This window comes from Erinaceus europaeus, chromosome 17 (genome assembly GCF_950295315.1).
Source record: "Erinaceus europaeus chromosome 17, mEriEur2.1, whole genome shotgun sequence".
NCBI classification, from domain to species: Eukaryota; Metazoa; Chordata; class Mammalia; order Eulipotyphla; family Erinaceidae; genus Erinaceus; species Erinaceus europaeus.
This window is the reverse complement of record NC_080178.1, coordinates 450190-475189: the sequence shown is the minus strand read 5'-3', so window position 1 is coordinate 475189 and position 25000 is coordinate 450190. Positions and strand designations below refer to the sequence as shown.

Here is a 25000-nt window from a genome sequence, read left to right as displayed (position 1 = left end):
GGCGCTGTGGGGACCGCCCCGCGGGCACAGCCGGGAGGGATGGGCCACAGCCCCGGGCCGCCCCGTCCACGGGGGCGCGGGGGAGGCGGGACGGAGAGAGAGAGAGACCCAGAGGGTGCGGGGCCCAAGCGTCCGGGGCCCAGCCAGCACCCCGAGGGCGGGAACCCGGCCGCTGACCTGGGCCTGCGGGTTGGGCTCCAGGCGCAGCAGGCAGCCGATCTGGGAGGCCTTCGCGTGGATGATCCCGGCTCCCACGAAGTTGGCGGGGTTCGGGTCCACGTCCTCCAGGAGCGCGGCGCCGAAGCCGATGATCTGCGGAGACAGCCGTGAGTGGGCACAGCCGTGAGTGGGCACAGCCGTGAGTGGGCACAGCCGTGAGCGGGCACAGCCGGCCGGGCAGGCACAGCCGTGAGCGGGCACAGCCGTGAGCGGGCACAGCCGGCCGGGCAGGCACAGCCGTGAGCGGGCACAGCCGTGAGCGGGCACAGCCGGCCGGGCAGGCACAGCCGTGAGCGGGCACAGCCGTGAGCGGGCACAGCCGGCCGGGCAGGCACAGCCGTGAGCGGGCACAGCCGTGAGTGTGCATAGCCGTGAGCGGGCACAGCCGGCAGGGCAGGCACAGCCATGAGTGGGCACAGCCGTGAGCAGAGACAGCCGGGCGGGCACAGCCGTGAGCGGGCACAGCCGTGAGCAGAGACAGCCGGGCGGGCACAGCCGTGAGCAGAGACAGCCGGGCGGGCACAGCCGGCCGGGTGGCGGGCGGCCCAGGCGCTCACCTTGGCCTTGGTGACTTCCGTGTCCATGAGGTGCTTGGCTCTGAAGATGCTCTGCACTTCCTGCTGAGGACTAGAGCCGCGCGCGTGAGAGCCGCCCCCAGCCGCACCCGCGCGGAGACCCCCACCCACCCCGCCCGCCCGCCCGCGGCTCTGCCCCCACCACTGGTGGGGAGAGGCCGGCTCACTTGCTCAGCTGTTTCCACCGCTGGAAGAAGTCCTGAGAAGCCATCTCTGTGGGCTGGAAAAACTTGTTGAGTGTGATGGGCAGCTTGACGGACACGTTCTGGAAGGTTCCCCCGTACCTGTGGGCGCCACAGCGGCACCGTGAGCAGGGGAGAGGTGGGCGGGGCCCGAGGCGGGGCCCGAGGGTGGGGTGGGCGGGGCCCGAGGGCGTGATGGGCGTGGTCCTTGGCGGGCCAGGGCCCGAGGGCGGGGCGGGCGTGGTCCGAGGTGGGGGGCGGGGCCCGAAGAGGGGGGCGGGGCCCGAGGGCGTGGGGGCGGGGTCCGAGGCGGGGTGGGCGGGGCCCATGGGGGTGGGCGTGGTCCTAGGCGGGGCAGGGCCCGAGGGCGGGGTCCGAGGGTGAGGAGGGCGGGGCCCGAGGGCGGGGTGGGCGGGGCCCGAGGCCGGGGCAGCCGGCACTGGCCGCCACCTGAACTGGATGCTGAGCACGGGCGCCTCCGAGAAGTGGGCCAGACACTCGATGTTCACCACCTGCTGCACCTGAGCCCCACCGTGCACGGTCGGGTCCACGGGCTTGGTCTGCAGGCTCAGATGTGACCGGTCAAGGAGGCAGCGCAGAGTGCGGCGGGCCGGGGCCGGGCGGCGGGGGTCTCCCTCCCCCTGCGGTTCGCGAGCCACCGCCGCCCCGCACAGTCACCCGCAGGGGCATCCAGCTTCAAACCACGGGGTGCGGGGCAAGAGCCCGGCAGCCTCGGTGTCCAGGACTTAGCTCCCCGGCGGGCCACCTCCGCGCCACCCTCGGTGTGAGTGAGGGCTGGGCAGCAAGGCTGAGAAGCGGGCGCCCGAGCATGGAGACCGGAGCCCACAGGGTGGGCAGCTGCTTCCCGACACCCTGGGGCCGCGCTGGGCAGACAGAGCAAGGATATGAGTCTGCAGCTCGTCTGAGCAGATGAGCGTCGGGGTGAAGCTCAGGAGCTGTGTGGAGGTCTTGTTCCCGTAGAAGATGAACATCCGGCCTGGGGGAGGCAGTCTGTCACCTGCCAGGCGGTCGCCCCGCCTCACGGTCCCGGCCCGGACACAGCTTTCGGGGCCGGGTGGCGGCACACCTGGCTGAGTGCACATGTTACTAGGTGCAAGGACCCCGGGCCGAGCCCCCGGTCCCCAGCTGCAAGGGTAAAGCTTTGCAGAGACGGTGAAGCAGTGTTGCAGGGGTCTCTCTGTCCCCCCTATCTCCCCTTTCCCTCTGGATTCCTGTCTCTATGAAATAAATAAAGATAATTTAAAAAAATGTTTAAATAGTTAAGGGGTCAGGTGGTGGCACACCCGGTTAAGCGCTCATATGACAGTGCACAAGGACCCAGGTTCAAGCCGCTGGTCCCCACCTGCAGGGGAAAGCTTCACAGGTGGTGGAGCGGGGCTGCAGGTGTCTGTCTCTCTCTATCTCCCCTTCCCAATCACTTTCTCTGTCCCTATGCAGTAGTAAATAAAAGAAATTTTAAAAGCTTAAAAAAAGAAAAAAGGGCGTGGGTTTCTATCCCAGCAGAGTCCTCAAAAGCTGTGTCCATGGCCTGGAACCTTCAAAGGGGCTGAGAGGGCTTAGCAGGTCGGGGCAACTCTCACTCTGGGGTTCTGTCTCTGCCCACACAATGGCGTCAGGGAGGGTCACTCATTGTGGAAGCAGGGCTCCGGCAGGGGTGCTGCCCTCCTCCCCCTCCCCCGTAGGTGACCCCAGACTGGCAGCCCACTGCCCCCCCCCCCAGCCACAGCACGGGGCACACAGTGGGCCTCGTCCAGGGCACAGCAAGCACGGGGCAGTCCCCCATCTCCAGAACCTTAAAGCCTCCGTCACCCTGCCCCTCCCATCCCCACCCTCCCCACCCCCCTGCTCTGTCTCTGTGGCTCACAGCCCAGGGTCACAGGGCATCTGTCTTTCTCACAGCCCCACGGGGTCCCCTGGGCCCCTCTGAATTGAAGGGGTGTCAGACGCCCCTTTCCAGGCCAAGTGGCCTCCCATGTCGGCAGGGACCCATCTGCCCCTCAAGATAGACACCCAGGTCATGGGGTCTGGGGGTGCCTGCAAGGGGTTGCCCTCTCGACTGGGCACTGGCCGGGGCTGGAGCCACAGGTCAGAGAGGACCCCTAGTCGGGTTTGGGGGTGCCGGGGCTCTCCTCAGCCTCGCGCTTGGGCCGCGGAGGCCCTGGGACCCGCCCTTCTCTAGAACTGAGCCCCCACCCCCGGCGCACACGTCAGGATCCGCAGTCTTCTCTCCCCGCGTCTGTGAAAGAAACGGCGACGAGAACACACCTAGGTTCTGCCGAAACTCAGACTTGAGTCCAATCTGAAGCAGCTGGTTCTCAAACAGCACCCCGTTATTCTTGCACACAAACCTGGGGAGGGAGGGAGGGAGGGAGGGAGGGAGGGAGGGAGAGACGGCGTGCCACCCGCCGAGGGTCTACTCAGCACCGGGCTACTCAGCACGTGGAGGAGCGACCGGGGAAACGGGAGAGCGCGAGAGCCGCTGGGGGCCACGGCTGCCCACGGGGACTGCGGTCCCGGCCCTGACCCGCCAGCCCGGCCGCTGGGTGACGGATGTGGCCTCAGCTGCAGGTTCGCCCCCAGCCCTGTGTGGGGCTGGCGGAGGGCTCAGCCTGCTCGTGCCTGGCCCCTCGTCCCTCAGGAAGCACAGCCGACCTGCCCACGCACAGGCCACGCGGGTGGGGGTGGGACGGCCGCAGCGTGCAGGGCCAGAGACCCGCTACCTGGCGAAGTTGTCTTCAGAACCGGGAGCGAGAGTGGCCATGGCAGAGGGTGCGTCTGAGAACACGTCCACCAGCAGCCCGCCAGAGGAGGCCGGGGGTCCCGCGGGGACGTGGGGTGTGGCACCCAGGCCCAGGAGGTCTGCCGACGGAGAAGGCGTGGACTGGAAGAGAGGGTGACGGTGAGCACACTAGCTCCGAGGCGGAGGCAGCGAGAGGGCCCCTGCAGCCACAAGTGGGGGGGGGGCAGGCCCGTGAGGAGCCCTGGGGTGCAGGTTCGATGGGCGGCCGAGGCGGTGTTTCTGGGGGGCGGGCTGCAGGCCCGTGAGGAGCCCTGGGGTGCAGGCTCGGACGGGGCTGACTGCAAACGTGCACTGGCAAAGGTCCCTGCCCTGCACACCCATGTGGCCCATGGCAAGCAGGCACAGGAGACCCTCAGGGCAGTTGGCCAGGCGTCACCCGCTGTGCTGCCCGAGGGGAGGCGGGCCAAGGCAGAAGGCGAGGATTGAAAAAGGACAGCCCAGGCCGCACGTCCCCCAGGCTCCTGGACAGGACACCCACAAGCAGACACACCTTGGCGCTGGAGCTGGCCGGGGCGGGCTCAGGACCCCCGTTCACGTCGGCACTCCGCTCCCGCTTGGTGTCCTCCAGGTCCGTCACCACGCCAGGGCCCTTCTTCTTCTTGAGTTTGGCCAGGATGGATGACTCGCGCTCGGGAAACGGGGGCATCTCCTCCAGGACGGTGGCCTGTGGGTAGCTGCTATCAGGCTGCCGAGCCAGCGGGCACACAGCCTACAAAGGCCCGGGAGGAGAGGGGGCAGGCGGGGCAGCGGGTGGGCACGGTCATGGGGCTGCGGGTTTGCGGGTGGGCACGGGTTTGCAGGGCAGCAGGTGGGCACGGGCACAGGGCAGGTGGGGCGGCAGGCGGCGGCTGCCCACCAGAATGTCCGTGCTGGCCACGGAGCTGAGGCGCAGATACTCCACGGCGCGCTGCTGCAGCTCCACGTCGGCATTCCGGAGCTGGCTGTCGCTGCGCAGCACATCCTGGATAGTGCCCTTCACCTCGGGGAACAGGTTCACAAACTTGATGTAGGCGGACAGCAGGAGTGCGCGGGTGGGCACGCTGCACAGGTGGAACTTGGAGTGCAGCAGGTGGAACTGGATCAGGGGGCTGCGGGCGGCGGGCGTGACCCTACGGGCAGTGGCACGGGGCACCCACCCCACGGCCAGCAGCACCCAGGGCCCCAGCCCAGGTGGGAGCCCCCACCCCAAAGCAGAGTCAGTGATGGGGAGGTGGCGTTTCTGCCTGGCCTGTGTGCAGCCCCTGGACCGTCAGGACCAGCTATGGGCCCTAGGCAGCACCTGCCCTGCCAAGCCCCCACTCAGACGCCTGCCAGCCACAGGCCTGGACCCACGGACACTCACCTGGACCTGGGGTCCCCAGCTATCAGGTTCCCGAATTCTCCCAGGATGTAGCCGCCCACTTTGACCAGGTTCTCATGGCAGGCGGGGGCCTGTAGCGCCTGAGGACACAGGCGGCCACGCAAGGTCAGGTCTGGGAGAGCCGTTGGCACAGCCCCTGGCCCAAGACACCTGCATGGGGCAGAGCGCTTGCCCAGAGCCAGCAGCACTGCAGCGCCCCCAGGGGGCACGAGACGGGGCCCTCAGGGCTGGGCACACGGCCTCAGCACAGCTCCAAGGGGGATGGGACTCAGACCAGCGGCCGCCGCACCTCGAACACGGTCTTGGCGGCGTAGCCCTGCACGTCCTCGCGGTTGGTGACGATCTGGATGACGCGGTACCACACCTCCTCGCTCACGTAGTCGCCCGCGACGCGGATCAGGTTGAGGATGGTGTCCACGTACCACGCGTAGTCCACGGCGTACTTCTCCGCCAGGATGGCCACTTTCAGCACCTGCGGGCACGGCTTCGGTGAGACCTGGGAGCCCGCGGGGCGGGGACCACGGCGAGGGAGCCCGGCACTCACGATCTCCTCCCGGATGGAGTAGTCGGCGGTCTCCAGGTAGCGGAGCATCTCGGCCACGATCTGCGGTGCGTTGCTGCGGTCACACATGGCGTACAGGAGGTCCACGGCCCGCTGCCGCACGCTGACGTCCCGCTCCGTCTGTGACGGCACAGGCAGCTGGCACAGCCGGGCGCCGCACAGACCCCGCCCCTGGCAGCCCCACAGCACCGCGCCTCGGACCACCCAGGGCCAGCTCCTGCTGGCAGAGCCGGCACATGGCTGCAGACAGGTGCCTTAGGGTGCCCTGGGAGCCTACTTCAACACCTGCCACTGCCAGCCTGGAACCCACGGGGTCAGCTAGGAAGAAAGAACCCTTCCTGCCCGAACCCAGCCTGAGCCCTGGGCTGAGCTGGGAGCAGACCCCCACCCACCCTGAGCCCTGGGCTGAGCTGGGAGCAGACCCCCACCCACCCTGAGCCCTAGGCTGAGCTGGGAGCAGACCCCCACCCCACCCTGAGCCCTGGGCTGAGCTGGGAGCAGACCCCCACCCCACCCTGTGCCCTGGGCTGAGCTGGGAGCAGACCCCCCCACCCCACCCTGAGCCCTAGGCTGAGCTGGGAGCAGACCCCCCCACCCCACCCTGAGCCCTGGGCTGAGCTGGGAGCAGACTCCCACCCCACCCTGTGCCCTGGGCTGAGCTGGGAGCAGACCCCCCACCCCACCCTGAGCCCTCAGCTGAGCTGGGAGCAGACCCCCACCCACCCTGAGCCCTGGGCTGAGCTGGGAGAGACCCCCCACCCTGAGCCCTGGGCTGAGCTGGGAGCAGACCCCCACCCACCCTGAGCCCTGGGCTGAGCAGGGAACAGACCCCCCCACCCACCCTGAGCCCTGGTCTGAGCTGGGAGCAGACCCCCACCCACCCTGAGCCCTGGGCTGAGCTGGGAGCAGACCCCCACCCACCCTGAGCACTGGGCTGAGCTGGGAGCAGACCACCCACCCCACCCTGTGCCCTGGGCTGAGCTGGGAGCAGACCCCCACCCCACCCTGAGCCCTGGGCTGAGCTGGGAGCAGACCCCCACCCACCCTGAGCCCTGGGCTGAGGTGGGAGCAGACCCCCACCCCACCCTGAGCCCTGGGATGAGCTGGGAGAAGACCCCCACCCACCCTGAGCCCTGGGCTGAGCTGGGAGCAGACCCCCACCCACCCTGTGCCCTGTGCTGAGCTGGGAGCAGACCCCCCACCCTGTGCCCTGGGCTGAGCTGGGAGCAGACCCCCACCCACCCTAAGCCCTGGGCTGAGCTGAGAGCAGACCCCCCACCCACCCTGTGCCCTGGGCTGAGCTGGGAGCAGACCCCCCACCCTGAGCCCTGGGCTGAGCTGGGAGCAGACCCCCACCCACCCTGAGCCCTGGGATGAGCTGGGAGCAGACCCCCCACCCTGTGCCCTGGGCTGAGCTGGGAGCAGACCCCCACCCACCCTGAGCCCTGGGATGAGCTGGGAGCAGACCCCCCACCCACCCTGAGCCCTGGGCTGAGCTGGGAGCAGACCCCCATCCCACCCTGAGCCCTGGGCTGAGCTGGGAGCAGAGCCCCACCCCACCCTGAGCCCTGGGCTGAGCTGGGAGCAGACCCCCCACCACCCTGAGCCCGGGGTTGAGCTGGGAGCAGACCCCCACCCACCCTGAGCCCTGGGCTGAGCTGGGAGCAGACCCCCACCCACCCTGAGCCCTGGGCTGAGCTGGGAGCAGACCTCGACCCACCCTGAGCCCTGGGCTGAGCTGGGAGCAGACCCCCACCCCACCCTGAGCCCTGGGCTGAGCTGGGAGCAGACCCCCACCCCACCCTGAGCCCTGGGCTGAGCTGGGAGCAGACCCCCACCCCACCCTGAGCCCTGGGCTGAGCTGGGAGCAGACCCCCACCCACCCTGAGCCCTGGGCTGAGCTGGGAGCAGACCCCCACCACCCTGAGCCCTGGGCTGAGCTGGGAGAGACCCCGGCTGGGAGGCCCCTGGCTGGAGCAGAGCCAAGCCATGAACAACAGCAGAGTGACCAGAAAGGCAGGGCGGTAAGGACCCAGGAGGTCACCCTGTGCCCACTGAGTAGAACCAAGGCCACACAGAAAGGGGACAGGGCTGGCGGAGCCATGGGCGAGTGGTCGCTGCGCGAGGGGCCCAAGGCAGGAGCGGAGCCTCCCCCACCCGGGCGCCACCTGCCTTGAGTGCGTTGATGACCGTGTCAATGTGCGTCTTGACGGCCTCGTGCGAGAACTCAGAGCTGGCCAGTGTGCACATGGATTCCAGGGCCAGGTAGCGCAGGTTGGTCTCACGGTGCTGCAGGAACTGACCCAGCTGATTGCAGGCCCGCACCAGCAGGTTGGGCTCACTGAGGGGGAACAGGAGGGCGATGGAGCAGGGCCTCACAGGGCTGAGGGAGGCGATGGAGCAGGGCCTCACAGGGCTGAGGGAGGCGATGGAGCAGGGCCTCACAGGGCTGAGGGAAGGCGATGGAGCAGGGCCTCACAGGGCTGAGGGAAGGTGATGGAGCAGGGCCTCACAGGGCTGAGGGAAGGTGATGGAGCAGGGCCTCACAGGGCTGAGGGAAGGTGATGGAGAAGGGCCTCACAGGGCTGAGGGAAGGTGATGGAGCAGGGCCTCACAGGGCTGAGGGAAGGTCATGGAGCAGGGCCTCACAGGGCTGAGGGAGGGTGATGCAGCAGGGCCTCACAGGGCTGAGGGAAGGTGATGGAGCAGGGCCTCACAGGGCTGAGGGAAGGTGATGGAGCAGGGCCTCACAGGGCTGAGGGAAGGTGATGGAGCAGGGCCTCACAGGGCTGAGGGAGGGTGATGGAGCAGGGCCTCACAAGGCTGAGGGAAGGTGATGGAGCAGGGCCTCACAGGGCTGAGGGAGGGTGATGGAGCAGGGCCTCACAGGGCTGAGGGAAGGTGATGGAGCAGGGCCTCACAGGGCTGAGGGAAGGTGATGGAGCAGGGCCTCACAGGGCTGAGGGAAGGTGATGGAGCAGGGCCTCACAGGGCTGAGGGAGGGTGATGGAGCAGGGCCTCACAAGGCTGAGGGAAGGTGATGGAGCAGGGCCTCACAGGGCTGAGGGAGGGTGATGGAGCAGGGCCTCACAGGGTTGAGAAAGGCGATGGAGCAGGGCCTCACAGGGCTGAGGGAAGGTGATGGAGCAGGGCCTCACAGGGCTGAGGGAAGGTGATGGAGCAGGGCCTCACAGGGCTGAGGGAAGGTGATGGAGCAGGGCCTCACAGGGCTGAGGGAGGCGATGGAGCAGGGCCTCACAGGGCCTAACAGGAAGGGGGGGTAATGGAGCAGGGCCATGGGATGGGAAGCCCCAGAAGGAGGCAAGTGTGGGTGGATGCTGGGCCCAGTGGGCGTCTGAGTGGAGACGCGGTCACCACCAACTGCATGACAACTACACTCACCTGTCGTGGTGGATGATGAGGCTGATGCCCTCAAAGAGCACAGCGTTCTTGGCGTTGGAGTGCTGCACCTTCTTGGACTTGGGCGGCTCCTGTGCTTTGTTCAGGATGGTCTCCAGGCACTCGCTCAGGCGGCCACGCACTGCAGGGTCTTCTGAGAAGAACAGAGGGAGAGCACACAGCCCCTGGCTCAGGGAAGACAGGACAGAGGTGAGCAAACAGCCCCCGGACACAGGGGAGACAGGACAGAGGTGAGCACACAGCCCCCGGCTCTGGGGAGACAGGACAGAGGTGAGCACACAGCCCCGGAAACAGGGGAGACAGGACAGAGGTGAGCACACAGCCCCCGGACACAGGGGAGACAGGACAGAGGTGAGCACACAGCCCCCGGCTCAGGGGAGACAGGACAGAGGTGAGCACACAGCCCCCGGCTCAGGGAGACAGGACAGAGGTGAGCACACAGCCCCGGACACAGGGGAGACAGGACAGAGGTGAGCACACAGCCCCTGGCTCAGGGAAGACAGGACAGAGGTGAGCAAACAGCCCCCGGACACAGGGGAGACAGGACAGAGGTGAGCACACAGCCCCCGGCTCAGGGGAGACAGGACAGAGGTGAGCACACAGCCCCGGAAACAGGGGAGACAGGACAGAGGTGAGCACACAGCCCCCGGACACAGGGGAGACAGGACAGAGGTGAGCACACAGCCCCCGGCTCAGGGGAGACAGGACAGAGGTGAGCACACAGCCCCCGGCTCAGGGAGACAGGACAGAGGTGAGCACACAGCCCCGGACACAGGGGAGACAGGACAGAGGTGAGCACACAGCCCCCGGCTCTGGGGAGACAGGACCGAGGTGAGCACACAGCCCCGGAAACAGGGGAGACAGGACAGAGGTAAGCACACAGCCCCGGACACAGGGGAGACAGGACAGAGGTGAGCACACAGCCCCGGATACAGGGGAGACAGGACAGAGGTGAGCACACAGCCCCGGACACAGGGGAGACAGGACAGAGGTGAGCACACAGCCCCGGACACAGGGGAGACAGGACAGAGGTGAGCACACAGCCCCCGGCTCAGGGGAGACAGGACAGAGGTGAGCACACAGCCCCGGACACAGGGGAGACAGGACAGAGGTGAGCACACAGCCCCCGGCTCAGGGAGACAGGACAGAGGTGAGCACACAGCCCCGGACACAGGGGAGACAGGACAGAGGTGAGCACACAGCCCCCGGCTCTGGGGAGACAGGACAGAGGTGAGCACACAGCCCCCGGACACAGGGGAGACAGGACAGAGGTGAGCACACAGCCCCCGGATACAGGGGAGACAGGACAGAGGTGAGCACACAACCCCCGGCTCAGGGAGACAGGACAGAGGTGAGCACACAGCCCCCGGACACAGGGGAGATAGGACAGAGGTGAGCACACAGCCCCCGGCTCAGGGGAGACAGGACAGAGGTGAGCACACAGCCCCCGGACACAGGGGAGACAGGAGAGAGGTGAGCACACAGCCCCCGGCTCAGGGGAGACAGGACAGAGGTGAGCACACAGCCCCCGGACACAGGGGAGACAGGACAGAGGTGAGCACACAGCCCCCGGCTATGGGGAGACAGGACAGAGGTGAGCACACAGCCCCCGGCTCAGGGGAGACAGGACAGAGGTGAGCACACAGCCCCCGGACACAGGGGAGACAGGACAGAGGTGAGCACACAGCCCCCGGCTCTGGGGAGACAGGACAGAGGTGAGCACACAGCCCCGGAAACAGGGGAGACAGGACAGAGGTAAGCACACAGCCCCGGACACAGGGGAGACAGGACAGAGGTGAGCACACAGCCCCGGATACAGGGGAGACAGGACAGAGGTGAGCACACAGCCCCGGACACAGGGGAGACAGGACAGAGGTGAGCACACAGCCCCGGACACAGGGGAGACAGGACAGAGGTGAGCACACAGCCCCCGGCTCAGGGGAGACAGGACAGAGGTGAGCACACAGCCCCGGACACAGGGGAGACAGGACAGAGGTGAGCACACAGCCCCCGGCTCAGGGAGACAGGACAGAGGTGAGCACACAGCCCCGGACACAGGGGAGACAGGACAGAGGTGAGCACACAGCCCCCGGCTCTGGGGAGACAGGACAGAGGTGAGCACACAGCCCCGGAAACAGGGGAGACAGGACAGAGGTAAGCACACAGCCCCGGACACAGGGGAGACAGGACAGAGGTGAGCACACAGCCCCGGACACAGGGGAGACAGGACAGAGGTGAGCACACAGCCCCCGGCTCTGGGGAGACAGGACAGAGGTGAGCACACAGCCCCCGGACACAGGGGAGACAGGACAGAGGTGAGCACACAGCCCCGGACACAGGGGAGACAGGACAGAGGTGAGCACACAGCCCCCGGCTCAGGGGAGACAGGACAGAGGTGAGCACACAGCCCCCGGACACAGGGGAGACAGGACAGAGGTGAGCACACAGCCCCCGGACACAGGGGAGACAGGACAGAGGTGAGCACACAGCCCCCGGCTCAGGGGAGACAGGACAGAGGTGAGCACACAGCCCCCGGACACAGGGGAGACAGGACAGAGGTGAGCACACAGCCCCCGGCTCAGGGGAGACAGGACAGAGGTGAGCACACAGCCCCCGGCTCAGGGGAGACAGGACAGAGGTGAGTACACAGCCCCCGGCTCAGGGGAGACAGGACAGAGGTGAGCACACAGCCCCTGGCTCAGGGAGACAGGACAGAGGTGAGCACACAGCCCCCGGACACAGGGGAGACAGGACAGAGGTGAGCACACAGCCCCCGGCTCAGGGGAGACAGGACAGAGGTGAGCACACAGCCCCCGGCTCAGGGAGACAGGACAGAGGTGAGCACACAGCCCCCGGATACAGGGGAGACAGGACAGAGGTGAGCACACAACCCCCGGCTCAGGGAGACAGGACAGAGGTGAGCACACAGCCCCCGGACACAGGGGAGATAGGACAGAGGTGAGCACACAGCCCCCGGCTCAGGGGAGACAGGACAGAGGTGAGCACACAGCCCCCGGACACAGGGGAGACAGGAGAGAGGTGAGCACACAGCCCCCGGCTCAGGGGAGACAGGACAGAGGTGAGCACACAGCCCCCGGACACAGGGGAGACAGGACAGAGGTGAGCACACAGCCCCCGGCTATGGGGAGACAGGACAGAGGTGAGCACACAGCCCCCGGCTCAGGGGAGACAGGACAGAGGTGAGCACACAGCCCCCGGACACAGGGGAGACAGGACAGAGGTGAGCACACAGCCCCCGGCTCTGGGGAGACAGGACAGAGGTGAGCACACAGCCCCGGAAACAGGGGAGACAGGACAGAGGTAAGCACACAGCCCCGGACACAGGGGAGACAGGACAGAGGTGAGCACACAGCCCCTGGCTCAGGGGAGACAGGACAGAGGTGAGCACACAGCCCCCGGCTCAGGGAGACAGGACAGAGGTGAGCACACAGCCCCCGGACTCAGGGGAGACAGGACAGAGGTGAGCACACAGCCCCCGGACACAGGGGAGACAGGACAGAGGTGAGCACACAGCCCCCGGCTCAGGGGAGACAGGACAGAGGTGAGCACACAGCCCCTGGCTCAGGGAGACAGGACAGAGGTGAGCACACAGCCCCCGGACACAGGGGAGACAGGACAGAGGTGAGCACACAGCCCCCGGCTCAGGGAGACAGGACAGAGGTGAGCACACAGCCCCCGGATACAGGGGAGACAGGACAGAGGTGAGCACACAACCCCCGGATCAGGGAGACAGGACAGAGGTGAGCACACAGCCCTGGACACAGGGGAGACAGGACAGAGGTGAGCACACAGCCCCCGGACACAGGGGAGACAGGACAGAGGTGAGCACACAGCCCCGGACACAGGGGAGCCCACAAACCCACAAAGCCCAGACACAGGGCTCCGCCACAAGCCACAAATCTGCATCCTTCCGCCTGCCGTCAGCAGCAGGGGCTGCACCCCACATCACCTGCTGAGGCAGGGCAGGTTCGCCCTCCATCAGTCACTCAGGCTGGTGGGAGGGCCTTCAGCCCCCAGGCAGAGGCAGACCTGAGGCTCGGAATGACTCATAAGACACACTGGGAAGGGGCCCACCTTGCCCCCATCTCAGAAAGGAGCAAGAGACAGCCGCGCCACGGGAACAGTACACAGAGCAGGATGGCCCCACCTGCAGACCACTTCAATTTGGGGTAAAAAGCACCTGATCTAAAGAGTCAGCTGGGCCCAGAGCTTGCCCACTGGGAGAGCACCTGCCTTGCCACGGCCAGGGCCATGCGCCCCGGGGGCACTTGGGAAGCCCAGGTCTCCAGCTGGATGAAAAAGCGGCCGGCAGCAGCGACCCAGAACAGGTGTGGGCCCGGCTCCGCCTCCAGCGCACCTGGCGAGCCAGCAGCTGGGATCCAACTGGGGACTCAGTCTGAGAGGCCAGCGCCACCTCCCAAGCCACACGGCCTCTGGTTTCTTTACTCGAGACCACCAGAGCTCAGTGCTTGCACAGCCCCTCTATTCCTGAGGTCCCCTCCTCACTTCTCTTTCTTTTTGATGGAGGGTAAGAAACAAAGGGGATAGAGGAGGGCCTGGGTGGTGGCACATCCAGTGGGGCCCGGGTTCCTGTCCTGCTCCCCACCTGCAGGAGGAGAGCTTCATAAGCAGTGAAGCAGGGCTGCAGCCGCCCCCTACAACAGATTTTATTTATTTATTAATGCAAAAGTTAGGAGAGAGAGAGAGAGAAAGAACCAGACATCACTCTGGTACATGTGCTGCCAGGGACTGAACTTGGGACCTACCTCATGCTTGAGAGTACAATGCTTTACCCACTGTGCCACTTCCCGGACAACCAGACCCTCTCTCCCTAGCTCTTCCTTCCTCTATCCAATAAGTAAATAAAGATGATGTTTTAAAGTTTTTTTAAATATTTGTTTATTTATTTTCCCTTCTGTTGCCCTTATTGTTTTATTGTTGTAGTTACTATTATTGTTTTTAATGTCATCGTCGTCGTTATTGGTTACCGTTGTTGGACAGGATAGAGGAAAATGAAGAGAGGAGAGAAGATGGGGGGGAGATAGACACCTGCAGACCTCCTTCACCACCTGTTAAGCGACTCCCCTGCAGGTAGGGAGCCAGGGGCTCGAACTGGGATCCTTAAACCAGTCTTTGCACTTGGCGCCACATGCACTTCACCCACTGCGCTACCACCCAACTCTCAAAAGATATTTTCTTAATTTTTTTTAATATTTATTTACTCATTCCCTTTTGTTGCCCTTGTTGTTTTATTGTTGTAGTTATTATTGTAGTCATTGTTGTTGGATAGGACAGAGAGAAATGGAGAGAGGAGAGAAAACAGAGGGGGGAGAGAAAGACAGACACCTGCAGACCTGCTTCACTGCCAGTTAAGCGACTCCCCTGCAGATGGGGAGCCGGGGGCTCGAACCAGGGTCCTTACGCCGGTCCTTGTGCTTTGTGCCACCTGCGCTAACCCAGTATGCTACCACTCCCAAAGATAGTTTTCTAAAAAGCTTTAAGGCATGGAGGGAGACACAGGAGAGACACCCACAGTGCAGCTGCAGCACACATGAAACATCCCTGACAGAAGGCTCGAACCCCGTGCTGACACTGACAGCTCCCACCTGCCCCACTGACCCCGTGCCGACACTGACAGTTCCCACCTGCCCCACTGACCCCGAGCTGACACTGACAGCTCCCACCTGTCCCACTGACCCCGTGCCGACACTGACAGTTCCCACCTGCCCCACTGGTCCCGTGCTGACACTGACAGCTCCCACCTGTCCCACTGACCCCGTGCTGACACAGACAGCTCCCACCTGTCCCACTGACCCTGAGCTGACACTGACAGCTCCCACCTGTCCCACTGACCCTGAGCTGACACTGACAGCTCCCACCTGCCCCACTGACCCTGTGCTGACACTGACAGCTCCCACCTGCCCCACTGACCCCGTGCTGACACAGACAGCTCCCACCTGCCCCACTGGTCCCGTGCTGACACTGACAGCTCCCACCTGTCCCACTGACCCTGAGCTGACACTGACAGCTCCCACCTGCCCCACTGACCCTGTGCTGACACTGACAGCTCCCACCTGCCCCACTGACCCTGTGCTGACACTGACAGCTCCCACCTGCCCCACTGACCCCGTGCTGACACAGACAGCTCCCACCTGCCCCACTGGTCCCGTGCTGACACTGACAGCTCCCACCTGTCCCACTGACCCTGAGCTGACACTGACAGCTCCCACCTGCCCCACTGACCCTGTGCTGACACTGACAGCTCCCACCTGCCCCACTGACCCTGTGCTGACACTGACAGCTCCCACCTGCCCCACTGACCCCGTGCTGACACAGACAGCTCCCACCTGCCCCACTGGTCCCGTGCTGACACTGACAGCTGCCACCTGCCCCACTGGTCCCGTGCTGACACTGACAGCTGCCACCTGCCCCACTGACCCCGAGCTGACACTGACAGTTCCCACCTGCCCCACTGACCCCGAGCTGACACTGACAGCTCCCACCTGTCCCACTGACCCTGAGCTGACACTGACAGCTCCCACCTGCCCCCCTGTGCTGACACTGACAGCTCCCACCTGCCCCACTGGTCCCGTGCTGACACTGACAGCTGCCACCTGCCCCACTGACCCCGAGCTGACACTGACAGCTGCCACCTGCCCCACTGACCCCGTGCTGACACTGACAGCTCCCACCTGTCCCACTGACCCCGTGCCGACACTGACAGTTCCCACCTGCCCCACTGGTCCCGTGCTGACACTGACAGCTCCCACCTGTCCCACTGACCCCGTGCTGACACTGACAGTTCCCACCTGCCCCACTGACCCCGAGCTGACACTGACAGCTCCCACCTGTCCCACTGACCCTGAGCTGACACTGACAGCTCCCACCTGCCCCCCTGTGCTGACACTGACAGCTCCCACCTGCCCCACTGACCCCGTGCTGACACAGACAGCTCCCACCTGCCCCACTGGTCCCGTGCTGACACTGACAGCTGCCACCTGCCCCACTGACCCCGAGCTGACACTGACAGCTGCCACCTGCCCCACTGACCCCGTGCTGACACTGACAGCTCCCACCTGTCCCACTGACCCCGTGCCGACACTGACAGTTCCCACCTGCCCCACTGGTCCCGTGCTGACACTGACAGCTCCCACCTGTCCCACTGACCCCGTGCTGACACTGACAGTTCCCACCTGCCCCACTGACCCCGAGCTGACACTGACAGCTCCCACCTGTCCCACTGACCCCGTGCTGACACTGACAGCTCCCACCTGCCCCACTGACCCCGTGCCGACACTGACAGTTCCCACCTGCCCCACTGACCCTGAGCTGACACTGACAGCTCCCACCTGCCCCACTGGTCCCGTGCTGACACTGACAGCTGCCACCTGCCCCACTGACCCCGAGCTGACACTGACAGCTGCCACCTGCCCCACTGACCCCGTGCTGACACTGACAGCTGCCACCTGCCCCACTGACCCCGAGCTGACACTGACAGCTCCCACCTGCCCCACTGGTCCCGTGCTGACACTGACAGCTGCCACCTGCCCCACTGACCCCGAGCTGACACTGACAGTTCCCACCTGCCCCACTGACCCCGAGCTGACACTGACAGCTCCCACCTGTCCCACTGACCCTGAGCTGACACTGACAGCTCCCACCTGCCCCCCTGTGCTGACACTGACAGTTCCCACCTGCCCCACTGACCCCGAGCTGACACTGACAGCTGCCACCTGCCCCACTGACCCCGAGCTGACACTGACAGCTCCCACCTGTCCCCACTGACCCCGAGCCGACACTGACAGCTGCCACCTGCCCCACTGACCCCATGCTGACACTGACAGCTCCCACCTGTCCCCAATGGTTACTGTGCTGACACAAGCCCCCCTCCACCTCTGGAGGGCAGGTCAGAAGAATCCAGCTCGCTGTCCCAGAGAGGCTGTCCTGGTACTCGCCTCAGGGGCCTCTACCATAGCACAGACAGAACATCCAGGAGACAGCTTCCACTGGTTCTGTCTTACTTCACACATGGCCTCGGGTCAGCCAAGGAGGCTTGGGTTCCACTGACACCCACAGGAGTGGTGGTGGCTCCACAGAGGGTGACGTGCGGATCAGCAGTTTCGCTGTCAGGAAAGTCCTGACTGGGGGCTCAGTGCTGAGTACATGGAGACCCCGAGGGTACTGACTGGGGGCTCGGTGCTGAGTACATGGAGACCCCGAGGGTACTGACTGGGGGCTCAGTGCTGAGTACATGGAGACCCTGAGGGTACTGACTGGGGGCTCAGTGCTGAGTACATGGAGACCCCGAGGGTACTGACTGGGGGCTCAGTGCTGAGTACATGGAGACCCATGTACTCCATTTTTCACCGCGAGCAGCAGCACTGAATACTGCTCCAAGTGTGGACAGATCTTCTGGTGAGGCCTAGAGTCCAGCCCACACAGCGCGCCCATCCCCACCCCACGGCAGCCCCTGGGCTCAGTGGTTCAGCGGATAAAGGGCAGGGCTCTCAAGCCTGTGGTACCAAGTTTGATCCTGGCGCTGCATGGACCAGAAGGATGCTCTGTTCTGTTTCTCTTTCCCTCCCTTGTTGGTTAATAAGTAATCCTTAAAATAAGTAAATAGATAAATAGTTGTGGGGCGGGGCGGTGGCGCACCCATTGAACACACATGCGCAGGGACCCCCTTCGAGCCGCGGCCCACCTGCAGGGAAGCCTCAGGAGCCATGAGCCTCTGTCCTCTCCCTCCCTCAGTTTCTCTCTGTCCCTGTCCAGTGAAGAGATGAAAAGCTGTAATAATAAAATGAACAGCTGAACCTCTGCACGTCGTAAACAAACACTTAGACGGCAGCTGCTGGGCTACGGCTCAGTGCAGAGCACAGACGTGCCATCCCAGCACAGCACTCGACAGACTCTGGTCCCCTCTGGACCTCATATTAATAAACAGACCTTTAAGAAGGAGGCGGCCGGCTGAGGGCTGGGCGGTGGCGTGCCCAGTGGAGCACACACGTGACCACATGCAGGACCTGAGTTCAGCCCCCAGGCCCCACCTGTAGGGATGTTCCCGCAGCAGCGACACTCAGCGGACTGACTGCCCCACCTCAGTGGTCTCCTCTGCCCTCTCAATTTCCGTCTGTACACAGACGACAGAAAGCAAAGGCCAGAGGGAGCAGTGCTTCTGTCTCAGCGCAGCCGTAGTCTCAGCAGCACTAAAAATACTTCACGGGCAGGCGGTGGCACACTCGGTTAAGCACTCACATCACAGTGCACAAGGACCCGGGTTCAAGCCCCTGGCCCCCACCTGCAGGGAAGAAGCTTCACAAGAGGTGAAGGAGGGCTGAAGGGTCTCTGTTTCTCTCCCTGTCTCCCCCTTTCCTCTCAACTCTCCATCTCTATTCAATACTAAATAAATAAATAAATAAATAAATAAATAATATTTTTAAATTTAAAAAGTAGAACACTTCAACAGAGTAGAGGCAGAAGAGAAGGCTGGGGTCCAATCACACAAGGAGAGGCACACAGCCCATCCCGTCAGCGTGGTGAGGCCGCCATGGCGGGACGGGACCCGGCCGCAGCCATTACCTGGGGGCGGATAGCACTGAAGGAGCCGCAGGAGCTTCACCGACAGCCAGGGCGCCGGGACGAAGTAGTAAGTGTAGTCCTGCAGGTCAGTGGAGGCCGAGGGCACAACCTGCGGATGGCAGGGGCCAACACACTGCAGAGGGGCCAGAGCCTGACCCCCAGCACCTGCACACAGCAGAGGGGCCACAGCCCTGCCCCCAGCACCTGCACACGGCAGAGGGGCCAGAGCCTGACCCCCAGCACCTGCACACAGCAGAAGGGCCAGAGCCTGACCCCCAGCACCTGCACACGGCAGAGGGGCCACAGCCCTGCCCCCAGCACCTGCACACGGCAGAGGGGCCAGAGCCTGACCCCCAGCACCTGCACACAGCAGAGGGGCCAGAGCCTGACCCCCAGCACCTGCACACGGCAGAGGGGCCAGAGCCCTGCCCCCAGCACCTGCACACGGCAGAGGGGCCAGAGCCCTGCCTCCAGCACCTGCACACGGCAGAGGGGCCAGAGCCTGACCCCCAGCACCTGCACACAGCAGAGGGGCCACAGCCCTGCCTCCAGCACCTGCACACAGCAGAGGGGCCAGAGCCTGACCCCCAGCACCTGCACACGGCAGAGGGGCCACAGCCCTGCCTCCAGCACCTGCACACAGCAGAGGGGCCAGAGCCTGACCCCCAGCACCTGCACACGGCAGAGGGGCCAGAGCCCTGCCCCCAGCACCTGCACACGGCAGAGGGGCCAGAGCCCTACCTCCAGCACCTGCACACGGCAGAGGGGCCAGAGCCTGACCCCCAGCACCTGCACACAGCAGAGGGGCCACAGCCCTGCCCCCAGCACCTGCACACGGCAGAGGGGCCACAGCCCTGCCTCCAGCACCTGCACATGGCAGAGGGGCCACAGCCCTGCCTCCAGCACCTGCACACAGCAGAGGGGCCACAGCCCTGCCTCCAGCACCTGCACACGGCAGAGGGGGCCACAGCCCTGCCTCCAGCACCTGCACACGGCAGAGGGGGCCACAGCCCTGCCTCCAGCACCTGCACATGGCAGAGGGGCCAGAGCCCTGCCCCCAGCACCTGCACACAGCAGAGGGGCCAGAGCCCTGCCTCCAGCACCTGCACACGGCAGAGGGGGCCACAGCCCTGCCCCCACCACCTGCACATGGCAGAGGGGCCAGAGCCCTGCCCCCAGCACCTGCACACAGCAGAGGGGCCAGAGCCCTGCCTCCAGCACCTGCACACGGCAGAGGGGCCAGAGCCCTGCCTCCAGCACCTGCACACAGCAGAGGGGGCCAGAGCCCTGCCTCTAGCACCTGCACCTGGCAGAGGGGCCAGAGCCCTGCCCCCAGCACCTGCACATGGCAGAGGGGCCAGAGCCCTGCCTCCAGCACCTGCACATGGCAGAGGGGGCCAGAGCCCTGCCCCCAGCACCTGCACATGGCAGAGGGGGCCAGAGCCCTGCCTCTAGAACCTGCACCCGGCAGAGGGGCCAGAGCCCTGCCTCTAGAACCTGCACCCGGCAGAGGGGCCACAGCCCTGCCCCCAGCACCTGCACACAGCAGAGGGGCCACAGCTCTGCCCCCAGCACCTGCACACAGCAGAGGGGCCACAGCTCTGCCCCCAGCACCTGCACACAGCAGAGGGGCCAGAGCCCCCCCAGGCACCGACACACTGCAGAGGGGTCCCGAAGTTCTCTCCCAGGCACCAGCATGCTGCAGAGGGCTCCCAGAGTTCCCCCCAGGCACTAACGTACTGCAGAGGGTCCTGGAGACCCCCTCAGGGACACTAGCAGCCTGGAGACAGCCCTCCTTTTACGCAGGCACAGGCCAGGAAGCACAGTGGCCACGCTGGGTGATGTCACTGCTCCTCCCACCCGCCCTCCAGAGGTCCCAGGCACAAAGGGCAGAGTCCAGGGCAGAGTGGTCACTGAGAGTCCCAGCAGCCGCCCCTCCCGCCTGCACTCACTCTGCTCAGCCTGGAGACAGCCAGGGAAACCGCGGTCTTGAACTCGTCAGGGTTCTTCTGCGCCAAGGTGGTGATGAGGCTGGTGGCGGCCGTCACCACGCCCTGGGGAGAGAGAGAGAGCTCAGCCACAGGCCCTCCGCCCAGGGCAACAGACCAGCAGCGCGGCGGCAGGCCTGCTGACCACACCAGGAACCGGAGCAGGCCCACGAGCTCCCCTCCTAAAGGCCGGGGTCCCAGAAGCGCCAGGGGGGAGGCAGGGGGGAGACCACCCTGTCGGGGTCACTGAGCTCACTGCCCTGAGCCCCCGCCATGGCCACTCAGAGAAAGAGAGAGCCAGGAAGAGCGGAGCTGGGGGCTGCCTCCGGACGGTGGGCGGCCGGCCCTGGGGACCGCACAGGAAAAGCAGCGCTCTGGCCCGTGAGCCACTCCGGCAGCTGCTCCCCTCTGCCCAAGCGAGGCTGGGCGACGAGGCTGAGGAGAGGAAGCCCCCCGCTCACCAGGTGCTGGTCGTTGATCAGGTGCACCACGCGGGACGTCCAGTCACCCATGGGAACCAGGTCGGGGGATGCTCGGTACAGACGGAGCAAGCACAGGGCGGCGCTCTGCTTCACGCTGTCCATGGTGTCCCTGAGGGCACAGGGCCTCCCACAGGACGTGCTGGGCGGCACACGCTGTGCCTCTGACGGGCATGAGGCCACACAGGGTGTGCGAGGGCTGAAGCCCGGAGCTCAGACGCACTCGCTCGGCGTCACCACAGGACTCATCGGGGCCTCTCCCCCCAGGGCCTCCCCCCATCCTGGGGCACTCTTGAATCATCACCTCGCCAGCTCCGGCGGCCTGTGCGCAGCAGGCTCAGCCCCCAAGGAACCAGCCCTGAGGAGAGCCCGGGGGTTGGGGGGTGGAGGGGCTCCGAGCCGCACCCCTACTTCTCCTCGGGGCACCACACCTGCTGGGCGGGTTCCCGCCAGTGTAACTACGTACCCCGCCACAAGGATCCTGGGGATCTCCCCGGCGAAGGCCTCGGCCATCTCGCGGCTGCCCACATTGGCGATGCAGTGCAGGGCCAGGCCCATGAAGGTGGGGTTGCGGCCGGCCAGGTCGTTCTTGATGGCGGTGTTGATGAGCCGGATGAGCTCACTGTTGGAGTTCACGAGCACGGAGATGAACAGGTAGCCCTGGGCCAGGAGACGCGGTGCTAAGGCTCAGCCGGCGGGCACGCGGCACACACCGCCTGGTCGGCGCCCTCCCCGCTCGCCTCTGTCTCCCTGTGTCTCACCCTCTGTCTAAAGTAAGCAGACACCGCCAGCGGCCACCGAGAGCAGCACGCAAGCACCGAGCCCCAGAACCACCCGGTGGGCAGAAGGCAGCGCTGGCGGCAGAGCTCGGGGGCGTGGGGCGGCGTGGGGGCGGCGGGGGGCAGCGTGGGGGCTCGGGGTCGGCGTGGGGGCTGGGGGGGGCGGCCCGCCAGCTCGGGGGCGTGGGGGCGGCGGGGCGGGGCAGGCCGGGCCGGGCCGCGGAGGGAGGGCGCGGGCACTCACGATCTGCTTCTCCGTGTATCTGTTGGAGCTCAGCAGGTTCACGGCCTCCATGTGGCCAAAGTCGATGTCGTGGCCCAGCAGGAAGATGAACAGCAGCTTACACACGTACTTCTTCTTGCTGTAGCCGTCCAGGGCCTTGTCGCCTGTGGGGACAGAGCGCCATCACAGCGGGCACCTGGCCGGCCTCCAGGAGGTGCCGGGCACCCGGGATCCGAGCACCTGGGTCCCTAGGAAGGCGGGAGCCCAGCAGGTGGATCCTCCAGTCAGTGGGGTGCTTCTACGCCTTTTCCTGGCAGAGCGTCACTCTGGCGCCTGCGATGCCCTGAAACTGGGAGCCCTGCCTGAGAGCTTGGGGAGCCCAAGAGTGGGGGTGCCTGAGGGCAGAGCTACCTCAAGGCAGAGGGCGCCTGGGGGTAGAGGGCAGCTGAGGGCAGAGGGCAGCAGAGGGCACCTGAGGGCAGAGGGCACCTGAGGGCAGAGGGCAGCAGAGGGCACCTGTGGGCAGAGGGCACCTGGGGGCAGAGGGCACCTGAGGGCAGCTGAGGGCAGAGGGTGCCTTAGAGCAGAGAGTATCTCCAGAACAAAAGAAAAAAACAGTTCCTGAAGAAAGAAGTCCTCTATATCAGACTCCCAATATGACTCTCCTGAAAGGTGCCAGCACTAACCTTTGAACTTGGACCTGATGTTTGCCAGCTCCTTGTTGATCCTCTTTGTCTCTGCTTCTCTGCTTTTACCTGAGGGAGAGAAAGCACACTGGCACCCTCTCACTTGAACCATTTTCCGTAAGCAGAATCACGTCGGCCTACAAGCCCAGGGAAGACGTACCAGCTCCCTCTGAGCTAGTGGGGAGACTGAGGCAGAGCCAGGCCCTTTTGTCCTGGAGCGGAGCCGTTGGCCACCCACCTCCACCTCTGGGTGGCCGTCACTTGCCATGAGGTCTGACCGAGCTCGCTCCCTTGACCCCAAGATTATCACTGGGGCTGGATGACGGGCCTAGTGAGGCGCCACAGCTCCCGGGGGCCACGTTTCACTGGGGCTGGATGACGGGCCTAGTGAGGCGCCACAGCTCCCGGGGGCCACGTTTCACTGGGGCTGGATGTCGGGCCTAGTGACGGCGCCACAGCTCCCGGGGGCCACGTTTCACTGGGGCTGGATGACGGGCCTAGTGACGGCGCCACAGCTCCCGGGGGCCACGTTTCACTGGGGCTGGATGACGGGCCTAGTGACGGCGCCACAGCTCCCGGGGGCCACGTTTCACTGGGGCTGGATGACGGGCCTAGTGACGGCGCCACAGCTCCCGGGGGCCACGTTTCACTGGGGCTGGATGACAGGCCTAGTGACGGCGCCACAGCTCCCGGGGGCCACGTTTCACTGGGGCTGGATGACGGGCCTAGTGACGGCGCCACAGCTCCCGGGGGCCACGTTTCACCCTATTTTTAATTTGATGGGGAGAGGAGGAGGAGAGACGCCTACAGCACTGCCCCACCACTCACGGGGACCAGGGCCTTGACCCGGTCTGGGTGCACGGTGATTCTTGTGTGCTCCACCACGCGCCCTTCCATCAGCCCCGTGAGGAGACGCAGAGCCCGGGGAGCAGCTCGCTCAGGCGTGTACCTTGTGGCAGCAGCTCCAGCCCACACGGGAGGTTCTGTGGGTGGTCAAAGAGGAATTTCCAGTGCCACGGTGTCTCCCTTGTGGGGAGTCAGGCTGCATGGGGCTAAGCTCTGGTGAGCTGAGCTCTCTGACTGGGCTGGTCCCCAGAGGCCTGCTGCTCCTCCCTGCGGCCCTGCTCTGCCCCCAGCCCCCCCGACTGTCACTTATCTGTGACAGCAGTGTGCCCATGCCAGGCCGGCTCACACAGACATCGAGAGGGGCGAGGGAGACAGAGAGACACCTGCAGCCCTGCTTCACCACTCCTGAAGCTGCAGGTGGGGAGCAGGGCCTCGAACCCGGGTCCTGAAGCATTATAATATGTGCACTCAACCAGGTGGGTGCGCCACCCCAGGCCCCTCGCCCACACTGGTTGTTCTGGGATGTGCCCCACACTGCAGGTGTCTCATCGGGATAACCCCAGCTGTCTGGAGTCCCTGCTCTTCTGTGCCAGGAGCCCCACAGTCAACTCCTCAAAGCAAGACCAGGGGTCACTCCATTTGGAAGTTTCTGGTGTGAAGAGAGCTTGTCTACATGGAAGCATATCTGAACTCAAGCTGAACCAGGAGCCGGTCTCACATGGCTCTGCTGCCGGCCTGCTGGCGGGCACTCCTCACAACAGGCAGACTCCTGGGCATCCACAGACCAGTCACACTCACCACGTGCGCCAGGGCAGAGGCCACCAGCAGGTCTAGGTGGCACCTGGCCGTCACATCCTCCCACAATCTTCCGATGGCTAGTTGGCTTGTCTGCGGCAGAAGCCAAAGCCAAGAGTTCCTTAGTCACAGTCCCCAATAGCTCTGGGCTTTTCGGCATGGGTCCTTCTCACAGGGGTTCAGCATGACCCTACTACCACGGGGTCACAGGGCATGTCCCTACTACCACGGGGTCACAGGGCATGACCCTACTGCCATGGAGTCAGAGGGCACATCCCTGCTGCCACGGGGTCAGAGGGCATGTCCCTGCTGCCATGGGGTCAGAGGGCATGACCCTACTGCCATGGGGTCAGAGGGCATGTCCCTGCTGCCATGGGGTCAGAGGGCATGTCCCTACTACCACGGGGTCAGAGGGCATGTCCCTGCTGCCACGGGGTCACAGGGCATGACCCTACTGCCATGGGG

At 65.3% G+C, this 25000-nt stretch overlaps 1 protein-coding gene across 2 annotated transcripts in view; it reads right to left on the bottom strand.

Moving 5' to 3' along the window:
* Positions 1-23045, bottom strand: part of AP2A2 (adaptor related protein complex 2 subunit alpha 2) — a 23369-nt gene extending 324 nt beyond the window's left edge. The window contains exons 1-20 of one of the 2 annotated variants that reach the window (XM_060175866.1): positions 22895-23045; positions 22230-22372; positions 21673-21866; positions 21189-21318; positions 20692-20793; positions 18740-18848; positions 9122-9272; positions 7892-8060; positions 5702-5839; positions 5447-5629; positions 5140-5237; positions 4654-4885; positions 4288-4461; positions 3718-3878; positions 3263-3345; positions 1885-1973; positions 1427-1551; positions 962-1078; positions 777-846; positions 178-312 (exon numbers count right to left, since the gene is read on the bottom strand). In XM_060175866.1, coding sequence (XP_060031849.1) covers positions 178-312; positions 777-846; positions 962-1078; positions 1427-1551; positions 1885-1973; positions 3263-3345; positions 3718-3878; positions 4288-4461; positions 4654-4885; positions 5140-5237; positions 5447-5629; positions 5702-5839; positions 7892-8060; positions 9122-9272; positions 18740-18848; positions 20692-20793; positions 21189-21318; positions 21673-21866; positions 22230-22372; positions 22895-23006 — 2715 coding nt within the window. In that variant the 5' untranslated portion in view covers positions 23007-23045. The remainder of the gene's footprint in view (positions 1-177; positions 313-776; positions 847-961; positions 1079-1426; positions 1552-1884; positions 1974-3262; positions 3346-3717; positions 3879-4287; positions 4462-4653; positions 4886-5139; positions 5238-5446; positions 5630-5701; positions 5840-7891; positions 8061-9121; positions 9273-18739; positions 18849-20691; positions 20794-21188; positions 21319-21672; positions 21867-22229; positions 22373-22894) is intronic. The other variant, XM_060175867.1, reaches the window with a different exon arrangement.
* Between the last annotated feature and the right edge of the window lie 1955 nt (positions 23046-25000).